Source organism: Ailuropoda melanoleuca, chromosome 12, assembly GCF_002007445.2.
Source record: "Ailuropoda melanoleuca isolate Jingjing chromosome 12, ASM200744v2, whole genome shotgun sequence".
Lineage (NCBI taxonomy): Eukaryota > Metazoa > Chordata > Mammalia > Carnivora > Ursidae > Ailuropoda > Ailuropoda melanoleuca.
Genome location: NC_048229.1, coordinates 30,785,627 through 30,809,358, shown reverse-complemented (window position 1 = coordinate 30,809,358; position 23,732 = coordinate 30,785,627). Strand labels below are relative to the sequence as shown.

The 23,732-nt window shown below is 41.3% G+C and overlaps 1 protein-coding gene across 1 annotated transcript in view; it reads right to left on the bottom strand.

The window, feature by feature from the left end:
* Window positions 1-4,583: 4,583 nt before the first annotated feature.
* Window positions 4,584-23,732, bottom strand: part of SLC6A16 (solute carrier family 6 member 16) — a 40,545-nt gene continuing 21,396 nt past the window's right edge. Inside the window, exons 5-13 of the mRNA XM_034638565.1 lie at window positions 23,434-23,560; window positions 23,046-23,221; window positions 22,483-22,593; window positions 22,076-22,317; window positions 9,460-9,646; window positions 8,933-9,134; window positions 8,634-8,793; window positions 6,685-6,847; window positions 4,584-6,475 (exon numbers count right to left, since the gene is read on the bottom strand). Coding sequence (XP_034494456.1) covers window positions 6,254-6,475; window positions 6,685-6,847; window positions 8,634-8,793; window positions 8,933-9,134; window positions 9,460-9,646; window positions 22,076-22,317; window positions 22,483-22,593; window positions 23,046-23,221; window positions 23,434-23,560 — 1,590 coding nt within the window. The 3' untranslated portion in view covers window positions 4,584-6,253. The remainder of the gene's footprint in view (window positions 6,476-6,684; window positions 6,848-8,633; window positions 8,794-8,932; window positions 9,135-9,459; window positions 9,647-22,075; window positions 22,318-22,482; window positions 22,594-23,045; window positions 23,222-23,433; window positions 23,561-23,732) is intronic.

Here is a 23,732-nt window from a genome sequence, read left to right as displayed (position 1 = left end):
AAGGGACAACTGTAGTCATGTCTCCAGTAATGTTGGAGATGACTATCCCTTATTTCCTTCCATGAAGACTCAGGCTTGAGGAAAGGAGGGGGTCTTAAGTTTGAAAACATTGGAGGACTTGTGGTGAGAAACACAGGCTTGGAAAAGGGGGAGGAGATGAATCAAAGGGGAAGGAAGAATAAAAGAAGAGACCACCTCTTTTCCAGTTCAGGTCCCTTGAGTCACAAGCCTGTCCAGGAATGGGAATGAAGCAGCTTTGAATCAGATGAGACTGGAGTTTTAAAGTAGACGTTAGACTGGATTTTTAATGAGTGAAAATGATCAGAAGTTAAGGGATCTAGGGGCGCCTGGGTGGCACAGCGGTTAAGCGTCTGCCTTCGGCTCAGGGCGTGATCCCGGCGTTATGGGATCGAGCCCCACATCAGGCTCTTCTGCAATGAGCCTGCTTCTTCCTCTCCCACTCCCCCTGCTTGTGTTCCCTCTCTCGCTGGCTGTCTCTATCTCTGTCGAATAAATAAATAAAATCTTTAAAAAAAAAAAAAAAGAAGTTAAGGGATCTAGAACTCAGCAAAATAAAGTCAATAATATAAAGGTAGGCACAGAGCTTGGGGAAAAACAAAGTCTGCTCATATTTGTACTCTACTACCTCAGACTATTCAAAGGTTGTGGTGTGTCTGTGTTTTTAACATTTATTTATTTATTTTAGAGAGAGAGAGAGAGAGAGCATGAGTGGGAGGGGCAGCGGGAGAAGGAGAGAGAATCTCAAGCCGACGCCGCACTGAGTGCAGAGCTCCATGTGGGGCTCCATCTCACAACCCTGAGATCAGCACCTGAGCCCAAACCAAGAGTTGGATGCTTAACCTACTGCACCACCCAGGTGCCCCAGGGTTTTTTTCTAATTAAGGGACAAATAACGTATGAAGTGGAGAATTATCACACCCAGACCTAAAATAAAATTGTTTTACCTATTTAAAAAATCAACTTAAAAAATATAAATAAATAAAATATCAACTTCTTGGATTAACCTATCCACTGAACAAATATTTGATTACCTACTTGGGCCTAGAAGCACATACGACACTGTTCTAGGCATATGGATACAGTAGCAAACAAAATTCCTGCCTTCCTACATTCTAGTAAAGCTTATATTCTACTAACTTAAAATATCTTATATAGTGGGGAATATTTGAGTGTCTAACATCTGTGTATAAAATCTGGGTAAATGCACAGATTTAGGGGAAAATTATAGAATCTTGGCATACTATCATCTATATTAGCCTTTTATTTTTTTTTATTTTTTATTTTTTAAGATTTTTTATTTTACTTATGTGACAGAGAGACAGCCAGCGAGAGAGGGAACACAGCAGGGGAGAGGGAGAGGAAGAAGCAGGCTCCCAGCCGAGGACCCTGACGTGGGACTCCATCCCGAAACGCCGGGATCACGCCCTGAGCCGAAGGCAGTCGCTTTAACGACTGCGCCACCCAGGCGCCCCTATATTAGCCTTTTAATCTTGGAATCATTCCCTTATGCTTAATAATTTAATTTCCCCAAGAAATTTGTGGGATTATTTCCCAATCTCCTTTGACAGATAAGAAAGTTAAGGCTAAAGAGAGAAAGTGACTTGCTGAGGGTCACAGAACTACCTAAGGGTTTGATATAATAAAAACAGATTTGTCTCCAAAGGCTATGTTCTTCCCACCAGGCCAAGAAGCCCCTTAAGACAGAGATTGTAACAATACTCCCACCATTAGGTCTGGGATTAGTCTTGCTGCCATGGACACCTAAATCAGTGAGAAGACATTTGGGCATTTCTCTATTAGATGTCTACAAACCCTACCACACAAAGTCCTAAAACTGAGGTTTTGCCTCAGTTTGCCTGCCTAGACTCTAGGTCCACCTGCCCTATGCCATAGGTGGAAACACAGATGGATTTGTGGGTTTGGGGATGGGAAAACTGATGCAGACAATGTTGAGCTCATTCTGGGAAACAATGAGAGTGAGGGCTTATGGACACCAACTTCTGAGAAACGAACATCAAGGGTATCAGGCCACATGACAGAAAAATATGTAAATGTAAGATCTGAGAAGCTAAATAAAAAATGAATTGAAAAATTGAATTTAGGGGCGCCTGGGTGGCACAGTCGTTAAGCATCTGCCTTCGGCTCAGAGTAAGATCCCAGCATTCTGGGATCGAGCCCCACATCAGGCTCCTCCGCTGGGAGCCTGCTTCTTCCTCTCCCACTCCCCCTGCTTGTGTTCCCTCTCTTGCTGGCTGTCTCTCTCTGTCAAATAAAGAAATAAAATCTTTAAAAGAAAGAAAGAAAGAAAGAAAAATTGAATTGAAAAAATGAATTGAAAATTGAAAAAATGAATATGAATTTATAACATATTCTATCTTAGGAAACTATTTCCTAGCTATATTTACTGAAAAGGCCTAGAAACAATGACAGTAGCAATGACTGTTCAGAAATACTGAACACCCCTAGCACAAGATTGTGATCTCTAAATATCATTTCCCATCAAAAGGAACTAGCTATCCTTGGGAAAAAAAGCTGTTTTCAGATCTGGGGTATGAAGTGTACAAATTAATCCTGATAAATAAGGGGAAAGAAACAAAGTTTACTTTGCTTTTCTCATATAAACGGTATACTCAGGTAACAAATGTTCGGTAATTGGAAATTTCTTTTTCTAGAAGTATTAAGCTAATAAAAAAAAAGAAGGAATGATAAAGTTAGAATACCACCATTTTATAATCTCTAATGAGTATGTACATCTAGCCAACAACCATCCATGGCTGCTCACATCACAAAAAGAGAGAACATCCAGACATTTTTTGCCTCCTGATAGAAGCACATAAAACCATTCACGAAGTATTCTTGCCAGAATATTGATCCTAAAACTAATCAACTTGTTGACCTAACTACCGATTTATAAGAAATCCAGGGAACAGGGAGCATCTTAAATGACACCACAGGGAGGCAATCAGCAAATTCCAGATGGTTAGAAACTACAGAACAAATCACCCAGTTTCATCAGTAAATGCATTGCAAGAGAAAAAAGACAGAAGGAGAGCTATAGATTAAAAAGTTTCTCAATGGATACAGCAACAAACTGCAACATACGAATTTTATTTGGATGATGATTCAAACAATCTAAAAGAATTATGAGATGGTCTCTCAAATAGTTAAACATAGAGTTGGCATATGATCAAGCAATTCCACTCCTAAGTATATGACAAGAGAAATAAACACATATGTTCATCCAAAAAACTTTTACATGAATGTTCATAACAGCATTATTCCTAATAGCCCCATAGTGGAAACAACCACAAATGTCCATCAACTGATAACTGGATAAATAAAATGTATATCTCTACAGTGGAATATTCAGCAATAAAAAGAAATAAAATACTGATATATGCTACACATGGATGAAGTTTGAAAATACTATGTTATGTGAAAGAAGCCAATCACAAAGGACTACACGTTTTATGATATCATTTATATGAAATGTCCAGAATAAGCAAATTTCTTAAACCAAAAGTAGATTAGTGGTTGTCTAAGGCTGAGGTTGGAGGCCGGAGTAGTTGGGGTGACAGCAAAAGAAAGTGGGGTTTCTTTTGAGGGTAATGAAAATGTACCAAAATTGACTGTGGTGATGGATGCACAACCCTGTGATATTACAAGCCACTGAATTGTACACTTTAAATGGGTGAATTGTATGGTATGTGACTCATATCTCAACAAAGCTGTTAAGGGGCGCCTGGCTGGCTCAGTCAGTAGAGCATGTGACTCTTGATCCTGGGGCCATGGGTTGAGTCCCATCCTGGGTGTAGATATTACTTAAAAAAAAAAAAAGTTTAAAGCAAGCCACAAAGCTGTTAAAAAAAGATAAAGCTACCACAAAAAAAAAAAAAAAGAAGAAGAAGAAAAAGGATGAGGAGGAGGAGGAGGAAAAAGAGGAGAGAGACAACCAGGAAAATCTGACTACTGACTGGGTATTTGATGGTATTAAAGAATTACTGTTATTTATTTTACAAACAGTGATAATAGTTTTGTCAGGTTTTTTTTAAGCATTATTTTTTAGAGATAAGTACTGACATATCTATAGATGAATTTGGGATTTGCTTCAAAATAATGGGGAGGTCTGCGGTGGGAGGAGGGAAAATGAAACCAGATTTGTCACCAGTTGGTTACAAGATGGGTGATGAGTACAAAGGGATTCATTAAGTTATCCTCTTGTATATGTTTGAACATTTCCGAAATAAAAGGGCTAGAAGCCACAAGGCAAGAATCTTTATCAGGCTACTCCTGACTCACTGTGGGAACCCCTCTTTCTTCCAGGTCTCCTTTTGAAAATTAAGAATGACAATAGCTATATCTCATACTATTCTTGTGAGGAAAGTGAAGATATGTGTAAGGTACCCTACCAAGGGACGGGGCTCCATTTTGTCTAAGGCCAGGGATTCCCAAGAGCAAGAAAATCTGCTCATCACACACAAAGGGGCTACGAAACCCAACACTGGACAGTAATGACCCCTAGATCTATGGAGAGAAGAACCTACAATAGTAATCGGTCGTTCTATCTATAATCAGTAGCCCCTACAGCAACGTGAGATATTTGCAATTCAAACAGCCTTGCGGTTAGGTGCCAAAGGACATTCAACAAGTGACCAGAGAAGATAAAAATTTAGAGTGGGGAAAAAACACACCAAAGTTTCATTCCACTCCCATCGGTTTATCCGGTAAGCCCCTTCTTTTCAATCCCTCTCCCACACGTTCCATTCCCAAAGCAGAAACTGGACGGGGAGGCAGAAAGGAGGATGACCACCACCAAAAGAAGGGGGTTTAAAACTCAGACCCTCTGATAAAAAGAGAAGACTGCCTCCTGTCGGATTTTCACCTTACCGGACTCAATAGCACCGGGCTTCGACAGATCGTTTGGATGGGGGCGGGGCTACAAGGTCCAAGAGCCAATAGGCGATGACCGGGAGGTTCACGTCCAGTCCCTCGCTCCAATCTTCTGAGCTTGCCCAGTGAGAAACTTCAGAGGTCCAAAGACTTTTGGGACCTCACGTCTTCCCACTCCCTAGGCCCATCCTCAGAGTCCCACCCGCCAATGGTTGAGATGTCTGCTTCTTCTTTTGTCACAGAAAGTTACGCAGAGGCAGCCACCCTATGGTAGCTAAGCAATCCAAAATACTGAGATCTCTGAGCATTTAAGGGAAACTCACTCCTTGGATCTTCTGGAATCCCAACCACCACCAGCTACAGCTCCCATCCCCAGTCGCTAACTGACTGACCCCACCTCCTTTTGGGAAGTACTTCGGCTCAGTTGTGGAGCCGCCCCTCCCACAAGTTCTGAGAGACCCACTCAGTCATCACCCACTAGGCAAATTCATTTGATTTAGCCATTCAGTAAAACCTGCCATGTCTCCTACCACACAGATATGGGGCCCTGGCGGGCTCAGCAATATAGTTTGGTAGTTCCCTAAACTGGTTGTGTGTCGAGATTCACAGTCTTGCAACCTCTTTTCAAAAATAATTTTTACACTCATTACAGGATTACTATGTCCCATTAGCAAGTGCATTAATATTCTTTCCATCCTTGCTGAAGCCACCATTTCCCAGGTTTGTCTTGGCTAAAGGCCAATTCCCAGATAAAGCAAGGCTAGTAATAGAGCATCTGATTTTGCCAAGGCAAGGAGAGGGCAGGAACACTGGGCTGGACATCTGGCTCTCAAAAGAAAGAACTTCTGGGAAAAAGACATTTATAGGAAAAAAAAGTCTGCTGACACTCAGTACTTGTAGTCCCAGTGGACTGATTTATTGACCAACAGCATTACTCCTCCAGCTCTCTTCCAGGAGCTGGACAGATCAGTCAAGAAGCAGATTTGTTAGGCATTACTGATAGTGTGTACACACTGATAGTGTATATGATGTGTATATATATATATATACATATACACATACACATACACACACACACACACACAGAGGAAGGGGATGGGGAAAACACAATGACAGTGGTAATCAGGGAGGATGGGGGCTGGGAGGGGGCTCCAGAGTCAGACCTCATGAGTCCACCAAATAATGCCTCTACTCTTGGGAGTAAAAGCAGTTCTGGGTCTGGGGATATCAACAGTTGTAAGCTGGTAGAGTTGCCTATTATGCTGTTTCGAGGAATGTGTGATGTCAAATGAATCAAGTTAGGTAATTACACAACAGGTTGACCAGCAACTTGATTATCACCTTATAGGATTTCTTCCTTTTGGACCTCTTCAGTGGGTGTTGGCTGGATTAAGGGTAAGGATTTGGAGGATATCACAGGCTTGCCCTGACTTGTGGGGGTGAAGGAAATCCTTTGGGTGAGGCAATATACAAAATATGTGGGGATGGGGAGGATGACAATGAGAAAAAGGGCAATCACCACAAGCAGCCCCCATGATGGGTATTGTCGAAGCACCTCTTTTGACTGTGGAAAGATGGGAAAGGGGCTCAGAATGTCAAAGTTCCCAGAAAAGGAAGGATTGTGGAAGGGAAGGGTGGGAGGCTAACCAGGGCATGGGACTGAGTCTGTAGGGAGTCAGGGAATGAGATGATAGGGTCTTTAGGCCATGGGTGGATTGAAAGATCCAGCCCCCACTCCCTAGGCAAGTCTGGTATCTGGGGAGGGAATCTCACACTGTTTGAGTCCCAGGCCACATAGGTGATAGTCTTCAGAGACAGATGAATCAGAGTAATCACAAACAGGGCTAGCAGCACAACTGGAGACAGAAAGCACCACAGCCAACGAATGATGGGAGAAGCGAGGGGTCCCCACATGATCGCCAAGTCTTCAAGGAACCTGGGAGGAAGGGCCACAAGACTGTGGGAGGCCTAGTCAGACCTCACCCAGCCTTGGGGATCAAGGCCTGACTGACCTTAGCATCTTTCAAATATTCTACTTCACCTCCAAACCTCTGCCTCAGCTCAAGCCTCATCCTCTCTTATCTTCTCCCTAGTCAGTCTTGCATCCCAACCCAAGAAAAAATTTTCAAACATCCCTCTACTGCTCAAAACCTTTCATGAGTACCCAATTCCCTCAGGATAAAGGCCCAGTCCTTTCATTCATTCCACGAATATGAAAGTGTTTATGATGTGCGAGGGACTCTTCTACATGCTGGGTATCCATAGTGAACAACACAGACTGAAAAAGAAGGCAACACTTGACCTTCAGGGAAATGTTCTTAGTTTCTTCCAGCCCATGGATCAAGCCTCTTCTACTGCATGTTCTCAATCATAATAAATATCCAAGTGGGTCCTTTGGCCTAGAATGCCATTCTCTTTGTCTACCTATTCATCTGTCTGGACTATGCTCAACCGCTTTCTCCTCTAGGGTGTCTTCCCGGTTTCTCCAGGTGGCCCTACAGTGCCCCCGGCTACCTGGACTACAGACTTACCACCTGGATTGGGATTACCTGCTTATATAGGTCTTCCTCTTTGGTCTCTGTGTTTTTTGAGAGGAGGGGCTCACTCTAATTTATTTGTACCCCAGTAATGACAAGGCTTTCCCGACACAGAGAAAGCCCCAAGAAAATTTTCTGAATGAGTGAACCACTCTCACCTGAAAATGCTGCCACCTGAGCCTTCTGCTTCTGAATTATGCCACTTGGATGTCCACACACCAGCCTTTTAAAAAGTCAGGCTCAGGAATCCTTTGTGTTTAATTTGGATTTTCCCATTCTTCCTTTGCACAGTTATGTCTACTAAGTCCCTGTCCCTGATTATCTTGTTCCCTCTTCCATGGTGGCTTTTCCTTGCAGCATTAGAGGACATAACTCAACCTACACCTCTAGCCCCCTAGCCCAAGCCGTTGTTAGCTCTCACTTGGAATATTACAATAGCACCTGACTGTTCTCCTTGCTTCACTCTTGACTCCTCAAAGTCTATTCTCCACACAGCAGTCATAGGTATTTTTAAAAATAAATAAATCTGATGATAGTACTCCCCTACTCAAAACCTTTCAATTCCTCCTGCTCTCAAGTTCTGCATAAAAAGCTAAGTCCTGCAATGGCTTAGAAGGTCCTACATGATCTTCTGTTATTTCTCTGGCTTCATCTACCAACATTCTACTCCAACCTGATCTCCTTGTTCCTCAAAAATTCCAGTCATGATGTGTCCTCTTGCCTTGGTACTTAGTGTTTCCTCTGCTTGGAACTTGCTCAAAATTTGTCATGGCTCCTTCCTTCATTTCATTCAGGAGTCTGCTTAAATGTCACCTTATCAGAGAGGCCTTCCCTGCAATCCTATCTAAATTAATTCCCATTCTTGATCATCTTACTTTACCCTTTGATTTTCTCCTGTCAATTATTAGCACCTGACATTTTTATACGTTCATCTAGTTATTGTCTGTCACAACCACTAGAATGTAAATTCCTTGAGGACAGGGATGCTTGTTTTATTCAATAACCTTGGTGAGTAAAACAGTGTCTGGCACATAATAAGCACTCAATAAATATGTTAAGTGAATGAATGAATAAACAGGTTTTTCAAGAAGGCCCTGAGGTTAAGGGTCCCTATGTCGCTCTAGTTGGGTGATGACAGAGGCAATAAGAAAGGGGTCAACCTTCCCTATAGACCCAAGCTATCACCTCCTGGCCGCATAGGCCCAGCCCACAGCTATGTTTTCAAGTACGATGATGATGATTATGGGGAGGACCATCCAGTATTCACTCAGCAGTCTGATGCAGTAGATGCCTGATGGTCGAGTGAAGAAGAGGCCACACAGGAACATGAGCACAAAGACAACCACTGGAGAAAACATTGGATCTGGATCAAGGTCAGAGGTCTGGTTGGTGACAAGGGCTAAGCAGAGGTTATAGACCTGGGCTGGGTAAGAGTCTCAGAGAAGTCAGGGCCATTGGTGGGAGTAGGGCATTGGTCAGAGTACCTGTAAGCAGCTTTGTATGGTTCCTGAAAGAAGAAAAGGTGTCCTGGAGTGGGGTAAGGATGCCCTGCATGATCCCTATCATGCTGCTCAGCCCCAATGTCAGCAAAAGCAGGAAGAAGAGGATGGACCAGAAGACAGACCCAGGAATGAATGACATGGTTTCAATGAAGGCCACAAGTGCAAAGCTTGGGCCTGCCTTAACCTGTTGAGGGGAGAGAGGGTAGGAGTTAAAGTGTCCTTGAACTTAAAAAAATACAGACAAGGATACTATCTATCTTCCCTGGAAAACTCTCTAAAAGCTGTGGGTCACTGAGAAAATCAGATCTCCGGGCTGACCCTCTAATAAGGAAAACCAATCCACCTAACATTATCCACAGAAGGGCATTCTGCAAGCTATAGTTCTCTGCTTAGCAGGGCTGCAGGTTATCCTGGTGCTTTTGGGATTTTTTTCTGGTGCTAACAAAAGCTGAAATTTCTGTTTCACTGAATTGAGTAACTCTAGGCTCTCCTCACCTATTTTTACTGACCTTCAAAAACTGCTTCTCTAAGTTGCATTCAGTCACGTAGCTGAGGACCATGTCCTTGATGGGCTGGTGAAGTCCGCTGAGCCAGGAGTTGAAGATGGAGGACGGGTTATCAGCCAGGTTTGGAGGGGGCTGGGCCTCAACAGGCAGTTTCCCCAGGGTTACCAGCTTCGCAAGTGTTTCAGCATTCCTGGGGATGAGGAGTTGAATCACATAGAACAATCTGGCTCCTTAAAGAGATTGCCTTCTTTTCCTTTATCTTCTAGATAAGAAAGTACACCACTAGGGGCGCCTGGGTGGCACAGCGGTTAAGCGTCTGCCTTCGGCTCAGGGCGTGATCCCGGCGTTACGGGATCGAGCCCCACATCAGGCTCTTCTGATATGAGCCTGCTTCTTCCTCTCCCACTCCCCCTGCTTGTGTTCCCTCTCTCACTGGCTGTCTCTATCTCTGTCGTATAAATAAATAAAATCTTAAAAAAAAAAAAAAAAAAAAGAAAGTACACCACTAACCTAGCACTACTGATCTAGGTAAGGTAGAGCCTGGGATAAAACCTAGAAGGTACCCACCTCCAGGATCATGAATTTGTGTGAGCCTGGAGAACTTATAACCATGGAGGAACCCCAGGAGAAGTGTTTTCTATCGTCTTTGCAGGGACTCTGGGGTACCTGCTGCAGTATGGTCTCTTATTCACCACCTACCTTTTCCCTTCCTCTCTTCTTAGACTAGTGGGTAGAAGGCAATCTTCTAGGATTTGCATTACAGAATGTCAGGGAGAACCATTTACTTAGATTAATGTAATGCTCCTGTGGAGTTGTGCTATGTGAGAGAAACTGGTTCTTAGACTTCTTGATCTGAGCCCTGCTGACATCTTTAACTGTACCCTCTTCCCATGACCCTCTGCACAATTCATGCTCTAATCAGACTCAACCACTCGGGACTGGCCATGCTCTCTCATGCCTAAGACCAACTCCACCCCCACTACCATTCTGCACTTGACTAATTCCTAAAAGTCCTTAAAAATTCAGTTTGTTACTCTATACAAGCTGCAGTGGAAGGCTTGCCAAACCTTAGTGATAAGAGCAAAATGCAAGGTGCAGGGAAATAATTATAGTTTGATCACATTTTAGAAAATAAAATACATCCTCTTGGTAATAGGTAAGTTAAATATTTGGATCAACCCTCTTACTGTAAATAACTTAAAAGTCTGAAAGATATTTTAAATATTCTTTTTTTTTATTTTTTTAAAGAGTTTTTAAAAATTTATTTGACAGAGATAGAGACAGCCAGCGAGAGAGGGAACACAAGCAGGGGGAGTGGGAGAGGAAGAAGCAGGCTTCCAGAGGAGGAGCCTGATGTGGGGCTCTATCCCAGAACGCTGGGATCACGCCCAGAGCCGAAGGCAGACGCTTAACGACTGAGCCACCCAGGCGCCCCAGTATTTTAAATATTCTTAAAAAAATTAAGTATTGAAAAAGTGAGGAATTATTAGACAAAAATTGAAGACAAAAACAGTGGGGAAAGGGGACTTCCAAAGCAACTTTTTTTTTTTTTAACTTTTCCCTGAAGTAAAAGTCAAATACAGCAGGGAGCCTGACACAGGACTCAGTCCCAGGACGCTGGGATCATGACCTGAGCCAAAGGCAGACATTTAACCAACTCAGCCACCCAGATGGCCCTAAATAGATCTTTAAAAAAAAAAAAAAAAAAAAAGAATTCCCACAAATAATGAGCGAATAAATAAATAGGACATAGAGACAATGAAGTACACAAAAAGAAGACACCATGAGCAACAGCCATCAGAAACAACACAATAAAAATCAACCTAAAGTTACTTTCAAGTATTAGAATTATTTAAGATTATAATACAACTGTATTTGCTGTGCTTACATAATAAAAGACAAGCTCAGAAATATTTGAAAGGAAAAAGAAACTATAAATTGGCCATGAGGATTTTAAAAAACTAAACAGAATGTCTTGAAATAAAAAAATAACTGAAACTTAAACTTTACTGTGAATAATTCTACTGTCAGCCACAACTGAGTAAAAGGGGCACAACTTACCCTCCCATTGTAAACAGCCAGACAATTGGACAACATTTATAAAACAACTGTCTTCAGACATTAGATAACAGGTAGCACAAGACTTTGATCCTGGAGAGAAGGGAAACAAATGAGGTGTGCCATACAATGGCCCTGGTTTTCTGCCTAAAAGTACATTCTAGTCTGCAGAGCAAAGCATGGCAGTCTCACTGAGTTGAGGAAACAAAGAAGTTCAGAGAGACTGAAGCAGCTGGGAGTTCCAAGGAAGAATTCTGGAGGAGAGGCAGCTGGGAAGAAAAAGAAAAAGTTTACATAGGGGTACCCTTGAGACTTCGCTGAATTTTAAGATGCACATGTGTAGGGTGAAAATCCACAAGTCCGTGTAAAGAATAACTAGAAGATATCTAAGGTTCTGGATGGGGTATTCAGTAGGAATGCCAGGAGGGACATGCCTTAGCAATGGGACTGAAGTATTTCTGGAGAAAAGACTACTCTAGACCCACTCTAATGAAACTTAAATCAAGCCTCGAAAGGATCAAAGTAAACCATTAAGTAACATGGCCTGCTACAAAAAAGCTCAATACTAATTGAAGGAAGGCAGCAAAAGCCACTCAGAAACATAAAATTAACAAAGTCCAGCATCCAGTCAAAAATTAATAAACAAATGAAAAAGGAAGGAATGTGACTTATAATCAGGAATAAAATAGGTAAATAAAACAATAAATAAAATAGTGCAATAAATGATAAAGATGTTGAAATTAGCAGTCAGGGATATTAAAAGAGCCATTAAAACTATATTAAAGTATTTAAAGAAAAACATAAATCCAACAAGTAGAAAAACAAAAAAATATTTTAAAAAAATGGTGAGACTTCTGGAAATTAAAACTTTAATATCTGAAATGAAAAATTCCCGTGGTGCCTGGGTAGCTCAGTTGGTTGAGTGTCTGGCTCTTGATTTGGGCTCAGGCCAGGATCTCGGGGTTGTAGGATTGAGCTCCGTGCTCAGCTGGCAGTCTGCTTCCTCCTTCTTCCTCTCCCTCTGCCCCTCCCTCTGTTCACATGTGTGCTCTCAAATAAATAAATAAATAAATAAATAAATACATCTTCTAAAAAAAATTCCCCAGATGAGATTAACAGCAGATTAGAGAAAGAAAGATCAATGAACCCAAATAAATAGCAATAGAAATTAAACAAAAGGAAATACAGAGAAAAAATACTGAAAAAAGAAGACAGACTCAATGACTTGTAGGGTAATACCAAACACTCTAAAATAAGTGATGTGCAAGTGGAGTTCCAGGAAAAGAATGGGTGGGTGGATATTTGAAAAAATATTGGCTTAAAATTTTTCCTAATTTGATAAAAACTGTAAACCCTCAGTTCCAAGAAACTCGATGAAGCCCAAACAGGATAAATAGAAAACTGAAAGACCTCTGATAGCAACATACCTGAAAAACAGAAAATTTTAAAAGCAGCCTGGGAAAGAATGAGACACATACAATGAAACAAAGGAAATGCAGGAAATGAATGCAGGAAAGCCATCAAAATTATAAAAGCAAGAGGACAAGAAATTACAGAAAAAAACTGTCAAGCCAAAATTATACACTGAAATACTCTTTCATAATTGAAGATATTTCATATATTCATATGGATATATGTTTCAAAACTAAAGGTGAAGCAGACTTTCAGACAAAAGTTGAGAGTTCATTGCTGGCAGGTCTGCATTACAAAAAAATGCTAGAGGAAGTTCTTATGGAAGAAAAAAGATACTAGATGGAAGCCTAGATCTATACAAAGGAATAAATAGTGTTGGAAATGGGAAATACTTCGGTAAATATAAGACACATTTTTTCTCATTTAAAAACTTCTTTTAAAAATTGATTATTTAGGGGCGCCTGGGTGGTGCAGCAGTTAAGCGTCTGCGTTCAGCTCAGGGCGTGATCCCAGCGTTCTGAGATCGAGCCCCACATCAGGCTCTTCTGCTATGAGCCTGCTTCTTCCTCTCGCACTCCCCCTGCTTGTGTTCCCTCTCTCGCTGGCTATCTCTATCTCTGTCAAATAAATAAAAAATCTTTATAAAAAAAAAAAGATTAAAAAAAAAAAGAAAAAAAATTGATTATTTAAAGCAAAAATAGTAGCAATGTATTCTGTTTTTAATGTGCTGAGAAGAAAAATGTGTTACAATAATACAAAGGACAGAAGAAGGGAATAGAAATACGTTATTGTAATGTTCCTAAATTTTGTGCAAAATTGTTTAATATTATTTGAAAAAAGATAGTTATGAGTTAAAGATGTGTATTGTAAGCTCTAGAACAATCACTGAACACATAAAACAAAGAGGTACAGGGAATAAGCCAAGAAAGGAGATAAAAATTGAATCCTAAAATCTTTTTTAAAAACTCAATCTAATTAGAAAATGAGGAATAAAGTAATAAAGAAGAGATGGGACAATGAAAAGAAGTACCAAGAGGGTAGACTTAAACATAATTCTATTGATAATTACAATAAACATAAATGGCCTAACACTCTATCATACTGAATAAAAAATCAAGAAAGAACTATTTATGTTGACTACAAGAATACATTTTTTTAAAGATTTTATTTATTTATTTGACAGAGATAGAGACAGCCAGCGAGAGAGGGAACACAAGCAGGGGGAGTGGGAGAGGAAGAAGCAGGCTCATAGCAGAGGAGCCTGATGTGGGGCTCGATCCCATAACGCCGGGATCACGCCCTGAGCCGAAGGCAGACGCTTAACCGCTGTGCCACCCAGGCGCCCCTACAAGAATACATTTTAATTGTAAAGACATGGATAGATTAAAAGGATAAGGATGAAAAATATATGCCACACAAACACAAATCATAAAAGGATGGGGTGGTTATATTAAGACAAAACAGACTTCAGAATAAGTAATATACCAGGGATGAAGAGGTATTTCATTATGATGAAGGCATCAATTCATCCAAAAGATACATCTTTCACCCAAAAGATGTAATACTAATGTGTATATGCCTAGTAACAGAAATTCAAACTGCATGAAGAGAAAATTGATAGAATTGAAAGAAGATAAATCCATACTTACAGTTGGAGACATCAACACCCTCCTTTCAATAACTGACAGACAAGTATACAAAATCACTAATAATACAGACTTGAACCAAACATCAACCAATTTCACCTAATTAACATTTATAGGATGTTTTATCCAATAATATCAGAATGCACATTATTTTAAGGTGCACATGTAATGCTCTCCAAGAAAGACCACATGCTGAGCCATAAAAAAACTCTCAATAAAGTAAAGCAATTCCAAGTATACAGGGTATGTTCTCTGACCACAATGACACTGAATTTTAAATCATTAAATATAAAAATACAGCTGGTAAAAACTCAAATATTTGGAAATTTAAAAACATACTTCTAGCAATTCCAATTATATCCAACCAAGTTATTTTGTGCTGCAAAGACTTCGAAAACTGAACTGACACCAGGACCACAGCTCGCAGAAGGTGGGTAGAAACATGTTCCTTAAATCTAACTGGATCAGTTCCCTCCTAAAACAAAAACAGGAAGAAGAAGAAAGAAGAAAGAAGAAAGAAGAAGGAAGAAGGAAGAAGGAAGAAGGAAGAAGGAAGAAGGAAGAAGAAGAAGAAGAAGAAGAAGCAGAAGAAGAAGAAGAAGCAGAAGAAGAAGACGAAGAAGAAGAAATCTACATTTTCTGAAGAACTGAAATAAATGCAGTCTCACATATATTTAAAATAATCAGAATACAGGGGGCACCTGAGTGGCTCAATCAGTTAAGCATTCACTTCTTGATCTCACCTCAGGTCTTGATCTCAGGGTAGTGAGTTCAAGCCCCAAGATGGGCTCCATGCTGGGCATGAAGCCTACTTCTAAAATAAACAAATAAAAATAAAAAATAACTGGAATACAGTACTAAATTACCTGATGTATCAGGAACCAGGAAAACCTTAACAAGCCACAAAGAAAAAGATAATCAAATCACACCAACCCCAAAATGACACAGAATTTTCATTATCAAACTTTAAAGCAGCTATTAAAATCACACTCTGGGAAGTCAGAACAACCCTCTTAAAACAAATGGAAAGTTAGACTATCAGCAGACAAAAGATGTAAGGAAGGGGCGCCTTGGTGGCTCAGTTGGTTAAGCGTCTGCCTTCAGCTCAGGTCATGATCTCAAGGTCCGGGAATCGAGCCCCATGTTGGGGCTTCCTGCTCAGTGGGGAGTCTGCTTCTCCCTCTCCCTCCCCCTGCTCATGCTTCATCTCTCCCTCACTCTCTCTCTCGCTCTCTCTCTCAAATAAATAAATAAATAAATAAATAAAATCTTTTAAAAAAAAAGGATGTAAGAAAAAAACTAAGTGGAACATTTATAACTAAAAAGCACAATAACAAAAAATTCAAATGATTGGCTAAATAGTGGAATGAAGATGACAGGGGAAAGAGTCAGTGACCTTAAAGATAAATCAATAGAAAATATCCAGTATAAACAACAGACCCAAAAAAGTGGGGGAAAAAATACACAGAGCCTCAGAAACCTATGGGACAATAACAAAGGGTTTATGATCTGTCATCAGAGTCTAGAATGAGAGTTCAGAGTGCAGTGCAGAAAAAATATTCAGAGAAATAATGGCTGAAAATTTCCCATATTTGGCCAAAGTCATAAAACTTTAGATTCAGGGGCACCTGGGTGGCGCAGTCGTTAAGCGTCTGCCTTCAGCTCAGGGTGTGATCCCGGCGTTATGGGATCGAGCCCCACATCAGGCTCCTCCGCTAGGAGCCTGCTTCTTCCTCTCCCACTCCCCCTGCTTGTGTTCCCTCTCTCACTGGCTGTCTCTATCTCTTCAAATAAATAGAAAAAATAAATAAATAAAATCTTTTAAAAATAAATAAAACTTTATATTCAAGAAGCTCAGTGAACAGCCAACAGGATAAACTCTAAAAAAGCCTATGCCCACACACATCAAAATCAAACAACTGAAAACTAAGCATTAAAAAATCGTAAAAGCAACCAGAGAAAAAGGACACACTACATATATGGGAACAACAATTTGAATGACTGAATTTCTCATCAGATATGAAGGCCAGCAGGAAACAGTACATTTCTTAAGTGCTGAAGGAAAAGGACTGTCAACTACAATTCTTTATCCAAAGAAAATATCCTTGGAGAATGAAGGTAAATTAGGGAGGGCAGGTGATATGATGAGCACTGGGTGTTATATGCAACTGATGAATTACTGAACTCTACATCTGGAACTAATGATGTACCATATGTCGGCTAATTGAATTTAAATTAAAAAAAAGAATGAAAGTAAATTAAGGCATTTTCAGATGAAGGGAACTCTAAAGGTTCATTGCCAAAATACCTGCCAACATAAAAGAAACGTTAAAGGTTTCAGATGGAATGAAAGTAATCCAGGAGGGAAAATTCTAACTTCAGAAATGAAGGAAGACCAACAAAAATGGAAAGTCTCTAGGTAAATACAATAGTATATTTTCCTACCCTTAAGTTTTAGAATATGTGTCAGTTGAAAGCAAATGTATGTTAATCGAAAGCAAAAGCTGTAACATTGTTTGATGGGGTTTTCAATATAAGTAAATGTAGTACATATGGCAACGATATCATAAAGGGCTGGAGGACAAAGGGCCCTGTATGATGGTAAGGTTTTACATTCCACTTGAAGTGGTAAAATATCAATTCTAATTCTGTAGAAAGTTAAGGTGCACTTTTGTTGGGTTGTCTTCTTAGTGAGTTTTAGGAGTTCTTTACATATTCTGAATATAAATGTACAGATATATACATTTCTCCAATTTTGGGACATATATTTTCATTGTCTTAATGGGTGTAACTTTCAAAGAGAAAATGGTTTGAATTTTTCGATATCTGCCCGCAGAATCACGGTTCCCTGCTTCATACCTCAAGACCCACTGCCAGAGATATTCTGTTTGTAGAGATCCAGATATTTAAGGCATCCAATTTTTTGTTTAAGTAGGCTCCACACCCTGCATGGAGCCCAGTGTAGGGCTTGAACTCTCAACCCTGAGATCAAGACCTGAGATGAGATCAAGACCTGAGATGAGATCAAAAGCAGGACTCAGCCAATTGATTCACCCAGGCACCCTGTGGCACCCAATTATTAACTATAACAAGGGCTTACCTACTAAGGGGTGATGAGAACTCTAAAGAATGGAGGATCACAGATATAGAGGATGGCAGGCACTACCACCAAGCCTAAGGCAGATCTTCTAAGAAAGGAATGAATGTGGAAGAGTGATTCCCAGGATATATTATTACACGAAAAAAGGAAAAAGCTACCTATCATGTAAGAAAGAAGGGTAAATAAGAAAATATACATCTTTCTCCTTATTTCTACAAACACAGGAAGGATAAGCCAAAAAATAATGAGATTGGTTACCTTCAGGGGATGGATGGGAACTGGGTTGAAGTGATGTGGAGGACTGATACTTCTCTGAGTATCCTTTTGTAGAATTTTGTCTTTTGAAACCATATTAATGTTTAACACTAAAATAAAAGTTTGGAGGGATATTAAAATTCCATACAAACAGAAATAAATTAATATAACTGCATTTCACATGAGTAACAATCATACTGAATGGAGGAAAAAGAACTAACCCAAGTAATTTTTCAACACAGTATTCTGACTCTAAAATTCAGGATAAAGACAAAAGACGTCAACAAATACTGAACCCTAGGATTAGTATGTTTGTTTTTGCAATGGTATGAGCTAGGAAATCTTTAACTATTTGCTGTGCATTCTACCATGGAGATTAAACAAGTTTGTGTGTGGGGAGGGGGTGTTTGTGTGTGTGTGAAAGAGAGAGAGCAACAGAGACAGAGAAACAGAAAGACAGAAAAAGAGTTCATTACAATCCTAAAAATACTATGGAAAGTAATTTGGCATTATCTGGTGAAGCTACAGATACCTGTGGTAGAAACATGGCCGTAGTATTTTGCAGCTCCTCCCATCAAGAGGTAAAGTCTATTTTTCCACCCTGTGAATCTGAGGTGGATTTGTGACTTCCTTTGACTAAAGAAATGTAGCAGCAACAACAACAGGAGGATTCCCATGCTTAGGTTTCAACACTTCACTGATTCCATCTGTGTTCCCCGTGAACTGTCATATGAGGAAGCCCAAGCTAACCATATGGAGAGGCCTCCTGGAAGACAGCAGCCCTTGCGGACCCGCCAACTGACTGGAGCACTAGAGTGAGCCCAGCCAACACCATATATAACAGAGTAGTGCAGTCTCAGCTGAGCCCACCTAAATGCAGAATTGTGAGTGCAAGCCCAACAGAATTTTCCCGCCAATCTATGGAATCATAAGAAATAATAACTCAGGGCGCCTGGGTGGCTCAGTCGTTAAGCGTCTGCCTTGGGCTCAGGGCGTGATCTTGGAGTTCTGGGATTGAGCCCTGCAACAGACTCCTCCGCTGGGAGCCTGCTTCTTCCTCTCCCACTCCCCCTGCTTGTGTTCCCTCTCTCGCTGGCGTCTCTGTCAAATAAATAAATAAAATCTTAAAAAAAAAAAAAAAGAAATAACAACTCATTCTTGGTTTCAGCCACTTACTCTTGGAGTGATTTGTTACACAGTAATAAACAAGTGTGTCAACAATCTCACTCATAGATATATACCCTAGACAGATGTGCACATATGTAGGACATCAGGAACATGTATTAGAGTATTTAGAGCAGAATTGTTTTAATAGCCAAAAACTAGAAGGCCTCCAAATGTTCACTAGTCGAATGGATAAATAAATTGTGGTATGTTCATATCCTAGAGCACTCAGCATTAAAAGCAGACTAGAGCTACACATAATATGGATGAATTTTACAAACATTCATTGAATGAAAGAAGAAAAACACAAAAGAATACCAAGAGAATGTACATATAAATGAACAAATTAAACCACATAAATGGACACACTGAACTATATTGTTTTATAGGGGCACCTGGCTGAATCTTTCGGAAGAGCATGTGACTCTTGATCTCAGGGTCTTGAGTTTGAGCCCCACATTGGATATAGAGATTACTTAAACAAATAAAACTTAAAAAAAAAAAAAGCTATATTGTAGGGGCACCTGGCTGGCTCAGTCAGTAGAGCCTGCAACACTCAATCTCAGGGTCGTGAATTCAAGCCCCATGTTGGGCATGGAGCCTACTTAAAAACAAAACAGGGGCGCCTGGGTGGCACAGCGGTTAAGCGTCTGCCTTTGGCTCAGGGCGTGATCCTGGCGTTATGGGATCAAGCCCCACATCAGGCTCCTCTGCTATGAGCCTGCTTCTTCCTCTCCCACTCCCCCTGCTTGTGTTCCCTCTCTCGCTGGCTGTCTCTATCTCTGTCGAATAAATAAATAAAATCTTTAAAAAAAAACTATATTGCTTTGTGTAAGTATAAAAATTAAACTATATTCCTTAGAGGGACACCTGGGTGGCTCAGTCCGTTAAGCGTCTGCCTTCAGCTCAGGTCATGATCTGAGGGTCCTGGGATCCCTGCAGTGGAGAGCCTGCTTCTCCCTCTCCTCCCTGGCTCGTGCTCTCTCTCTCTCTCAAATAAATAAATAAAATCTTTTTTTAAAAAATGTTTTTAAAAAGCTATATTGCTTAGTACGCATCCATAGATAACAAAATATACAGGGGCGCCTGGGTGGCACAGCGGTTAAGCGTCTGCCTTCAGCTCAGGGTGTGATCCCGGCGTTATGGGATCGAGCCCCACATCAGGCTCCTCTGCTATGAGCCTGCTTCTTCCTCTCCCACTCCCCCTGCTTGTGTTCTCTCTCTCGCTGGCTGTCTCTATCTCTCTGTTGAATAAATAAATAAAATCTTTAAAAAAAAATATACAGAAAAACAAAGAAGTAATTATCATAAAAGCCAGGATAGTAGTTGGGAGGAAAGAGGTTATAAGATACACTGAGAGTTTCTAGGGTCATTCCAGCCCTTAACATGGGTGGTGTTTGTTTTATAGTTATTTATACTGCACCTTTGGTTTTATGTGTGTTTCTATATTTATGTGTCATAATAAAATGTTTTTAAACGTTAAAAAATGCCATTATACTCCCACCAGACTGGCAAAAATTTTAAAGTTTGAGCAAGTCTAATCAAATGTGCAGAAAGTAGAATACATGGAGGGGCGCCTGAGTGGCACAGCGATTAAGCGTCTGCCTTCGGCTCAGGGCGTGATCCCGGCGTTACGGGATCGAGCCCCACATCAGGTTCCTCTGCTATGAGCCTGCTTCTTCCTCTCCCACTCCCCCTGCTTGTGTTCCCTCTCTCGCTGGCTGTCTCTGTGTCTGTTGAATAAATAAATAAAATCTTAAAAAAAAAAAAAAAAGAAAGTAGAATACATGGAATTCTCACACATCATAAACCACTTTGGTAATGAGACAATATACGGTAAAACTGAAGTTGTGTACTCCTTACCCAGCAATCCCATTCCTGAGTATATACCCTAGAGAACTCTCACACATACGCACATGTATATACCCAGGTTTATTCTAGAAGAAAATGGTGGTTATCTGCACGGGTTAGGATTACCAGGGACAAATTCAGTTTAGGTGTCCTCCTCTGGGAGTCTCTGACTGGCCCAATCAGAATTAATGGCTCTCTCTTCTGTCTTCCCTATCATCCCTGCTATTAGTTATCATGAGTTTACAACTGTCCAATTATGAAATTTCCCCCACCTCTTCCCTCAAAAACTGAAAACTCAATGAAGGTAGGAACTATGGTCTGATTTACCTGTCCACATCTCTGTGGTACACAAAGAGTACTTTCTAAATGTCCAATGGGTGTTTTTGAAATTAGTGCCTAAAGAGTGAAAACCAAGGGTGAGCAGACAATAAAGATTCTAGTTCTGAGAGTCCCTTTGGGATTTAAGTATAACGGATTGACAGAAATCTCTAAATTTAGGAGTTGAAAGTTACAAGTGAGGGCATTCAGGAAGTATAAAAGTTCTCCAAATCTTGAATGTTTGCCACTTTTGACCTATCTCTGTGATGGCACTCTGAAGTGGACAGTAGCAATCTCTGAGTTTGAAGATTTCTCGGGCCAGAAAGGGCTCAGAGCAAGAAAATATATGACAGGGATTCTATTGTCTCTGTTTTCTTTTTTTTTTTTTTTTTTTTTTTTTTTATAAAAACCATCCAGTGTTTCTTCCGGAAGGCTCAAATTTTTTTTTTTTATTTTTTATTTTTTATTTTTTTTTATTTATTTATTTGACAGAGATAGAGACAGCCAGTGAGAGAGGGAACACAAGCAGAGGGAGTGGGAGAGGAAGAAGCAGGCTCATAGCAGAGGAGCCTGACGTGGGGCTCGATCCCATAACGCCGGGATCACGCCCTGAGCCGAAGGCAGACGCTTAACCGCTGTGCCACCCAGGCGCCCCTATTGTCTCTGTTTTCTGCTCCAGGGGAGAGTAGAGGCTTGCAAGTGCACCTGAGGTTGCCAGGTGTGAAAAGAAGTCTTTGCAGCACCTTGAAAGTTAGGGTTTCTGGGTTTTGTAGTTCCCTGGGGCTGGGACCCTCCCTAAGGGGGCTGGCCTTACTTCTCATTGCAGTGGTGCGTGATGATTGTAGCCCAGAAGCCCAGGACACAGAAGGAAAAAGATGTGACCAGCAGCATGGTGAACAGGTTGACCAGAGCCACAACAAAGGCATCACTGAGACAGTTGGTGGATGGGTACATGTGCGAAGATAAGGAGACAACAGGGCCAAAGCCCAGACCCAAGGCAAACAAGACTTGATTTCCTGCTTGACACCATACATTCATGTTGTACATAGCCGATATCTAAAAAGAAGAAGACAGTATAAGGATAAATGTCAAAGAAGGGGGGGAAAATCTTAACAGAAATGGGGGGAAGGACACGGGTAAATAATGCGGAAAGGATGCCCTAACAACAGACAGTGGGTGTCTTGCAAGGCCTGGTGGGGAAACGAGGGAGATTTACTTTACCTTGGCAAGCAACAAATGTTGAAAGCCAAACGCTGCCCCTTCCAGCAGTAGACTCCGGAAGAGCAAACAGAGGATGATGAAATAGGGGGCTGGCACCAGAACACACATTACCTGAATTGAGAATGGGGCATATCAGCAACCATGTACCAGTGGGGGTCCACCAACAGTCAGCAGGGATCAAAAGTGCTGAGTCAGGGGGTGCCTGGGTGGCTCAGTCAGTTAAGCAGTTAAGTATCTGACTCTTGATTTCGGCTCAGGTCATGATCTCGGGGTCCTGGGATCAAGCCCCACGTACGGCTCGACCCTCAGCAGGGAGTCTAAGGATTCTCTCTCTCCATTTCCCACTGTCCCTCCCCCCACTTGTGTGCTCTTTCTCTCTCTCTAAAATAAATAAATTTAAAAAATTGTTAAAGTGCTGAGTCAGAAATAAGGAGTTAGAAGACAGTTTTCAGCAAAGGTCAAAGGCTAGTGGGAGCCAAAGACCAGAAGGAATGAGGCATTAGATCAGTGAGAACAATGCTGGATGAGGTCTAAGGCATCCGAGAATGTCAATGGTGGCTTACCTTCCCAGTAGACTTGAGCCCATTAATCATGAAAGCACCAACAAGACACCAAGACACCAATAAGGGCAGGTTCAGACTGAAGACTGGTGACCCACCATCCTCAATTCTGTCTGAGGCCTTCAAGGTCACCCGGTACCAGAAGTACATGGAGGGTGACGTCCGTGCACATTCGGGATCTGGGGGGATCTGGCTTTGGACATGCCTGCTAGACAGGGTGACCCCTCCCCTCCTCTTTAGCCCTTCCCCCATTTCCCGCTACTCCTTCCCCCTCCCTTTTCTTCTTTTTTCTACTATTTTCCTCTTCTTTATCCCTCTTCACTCCTTTCTCTTCTTCCAAATACCCCTCCAGCTGTTTTCCCCTTTTTCTCCTCTTTCACTTCCTCCTCACCAAAGTCACTGGAGTTCTCCAATAAGGGACATTTTTCCCATGGAACTGGAAAGTGGAAGGACTGGCCCAAGTAGAAGAGGGTCCAGGCATTGACCACATTCAAGTACAAGCCGGTGAGGAAGCATACCTGGGGGCCAAGGGGGAGGTGGCTGGGGAGGAAGGATGAGGACAGGCAAAAAGAGGGGTCTGACAGAGGACTGGGGAGGACTTGAAGGGACTGGACCCGTGGAAGTAAAGTCATGGGACCCATCCCAGGACAAGGGTTGGGGTGGGAATGGGGCATAAAGAGTAGGCCTGGG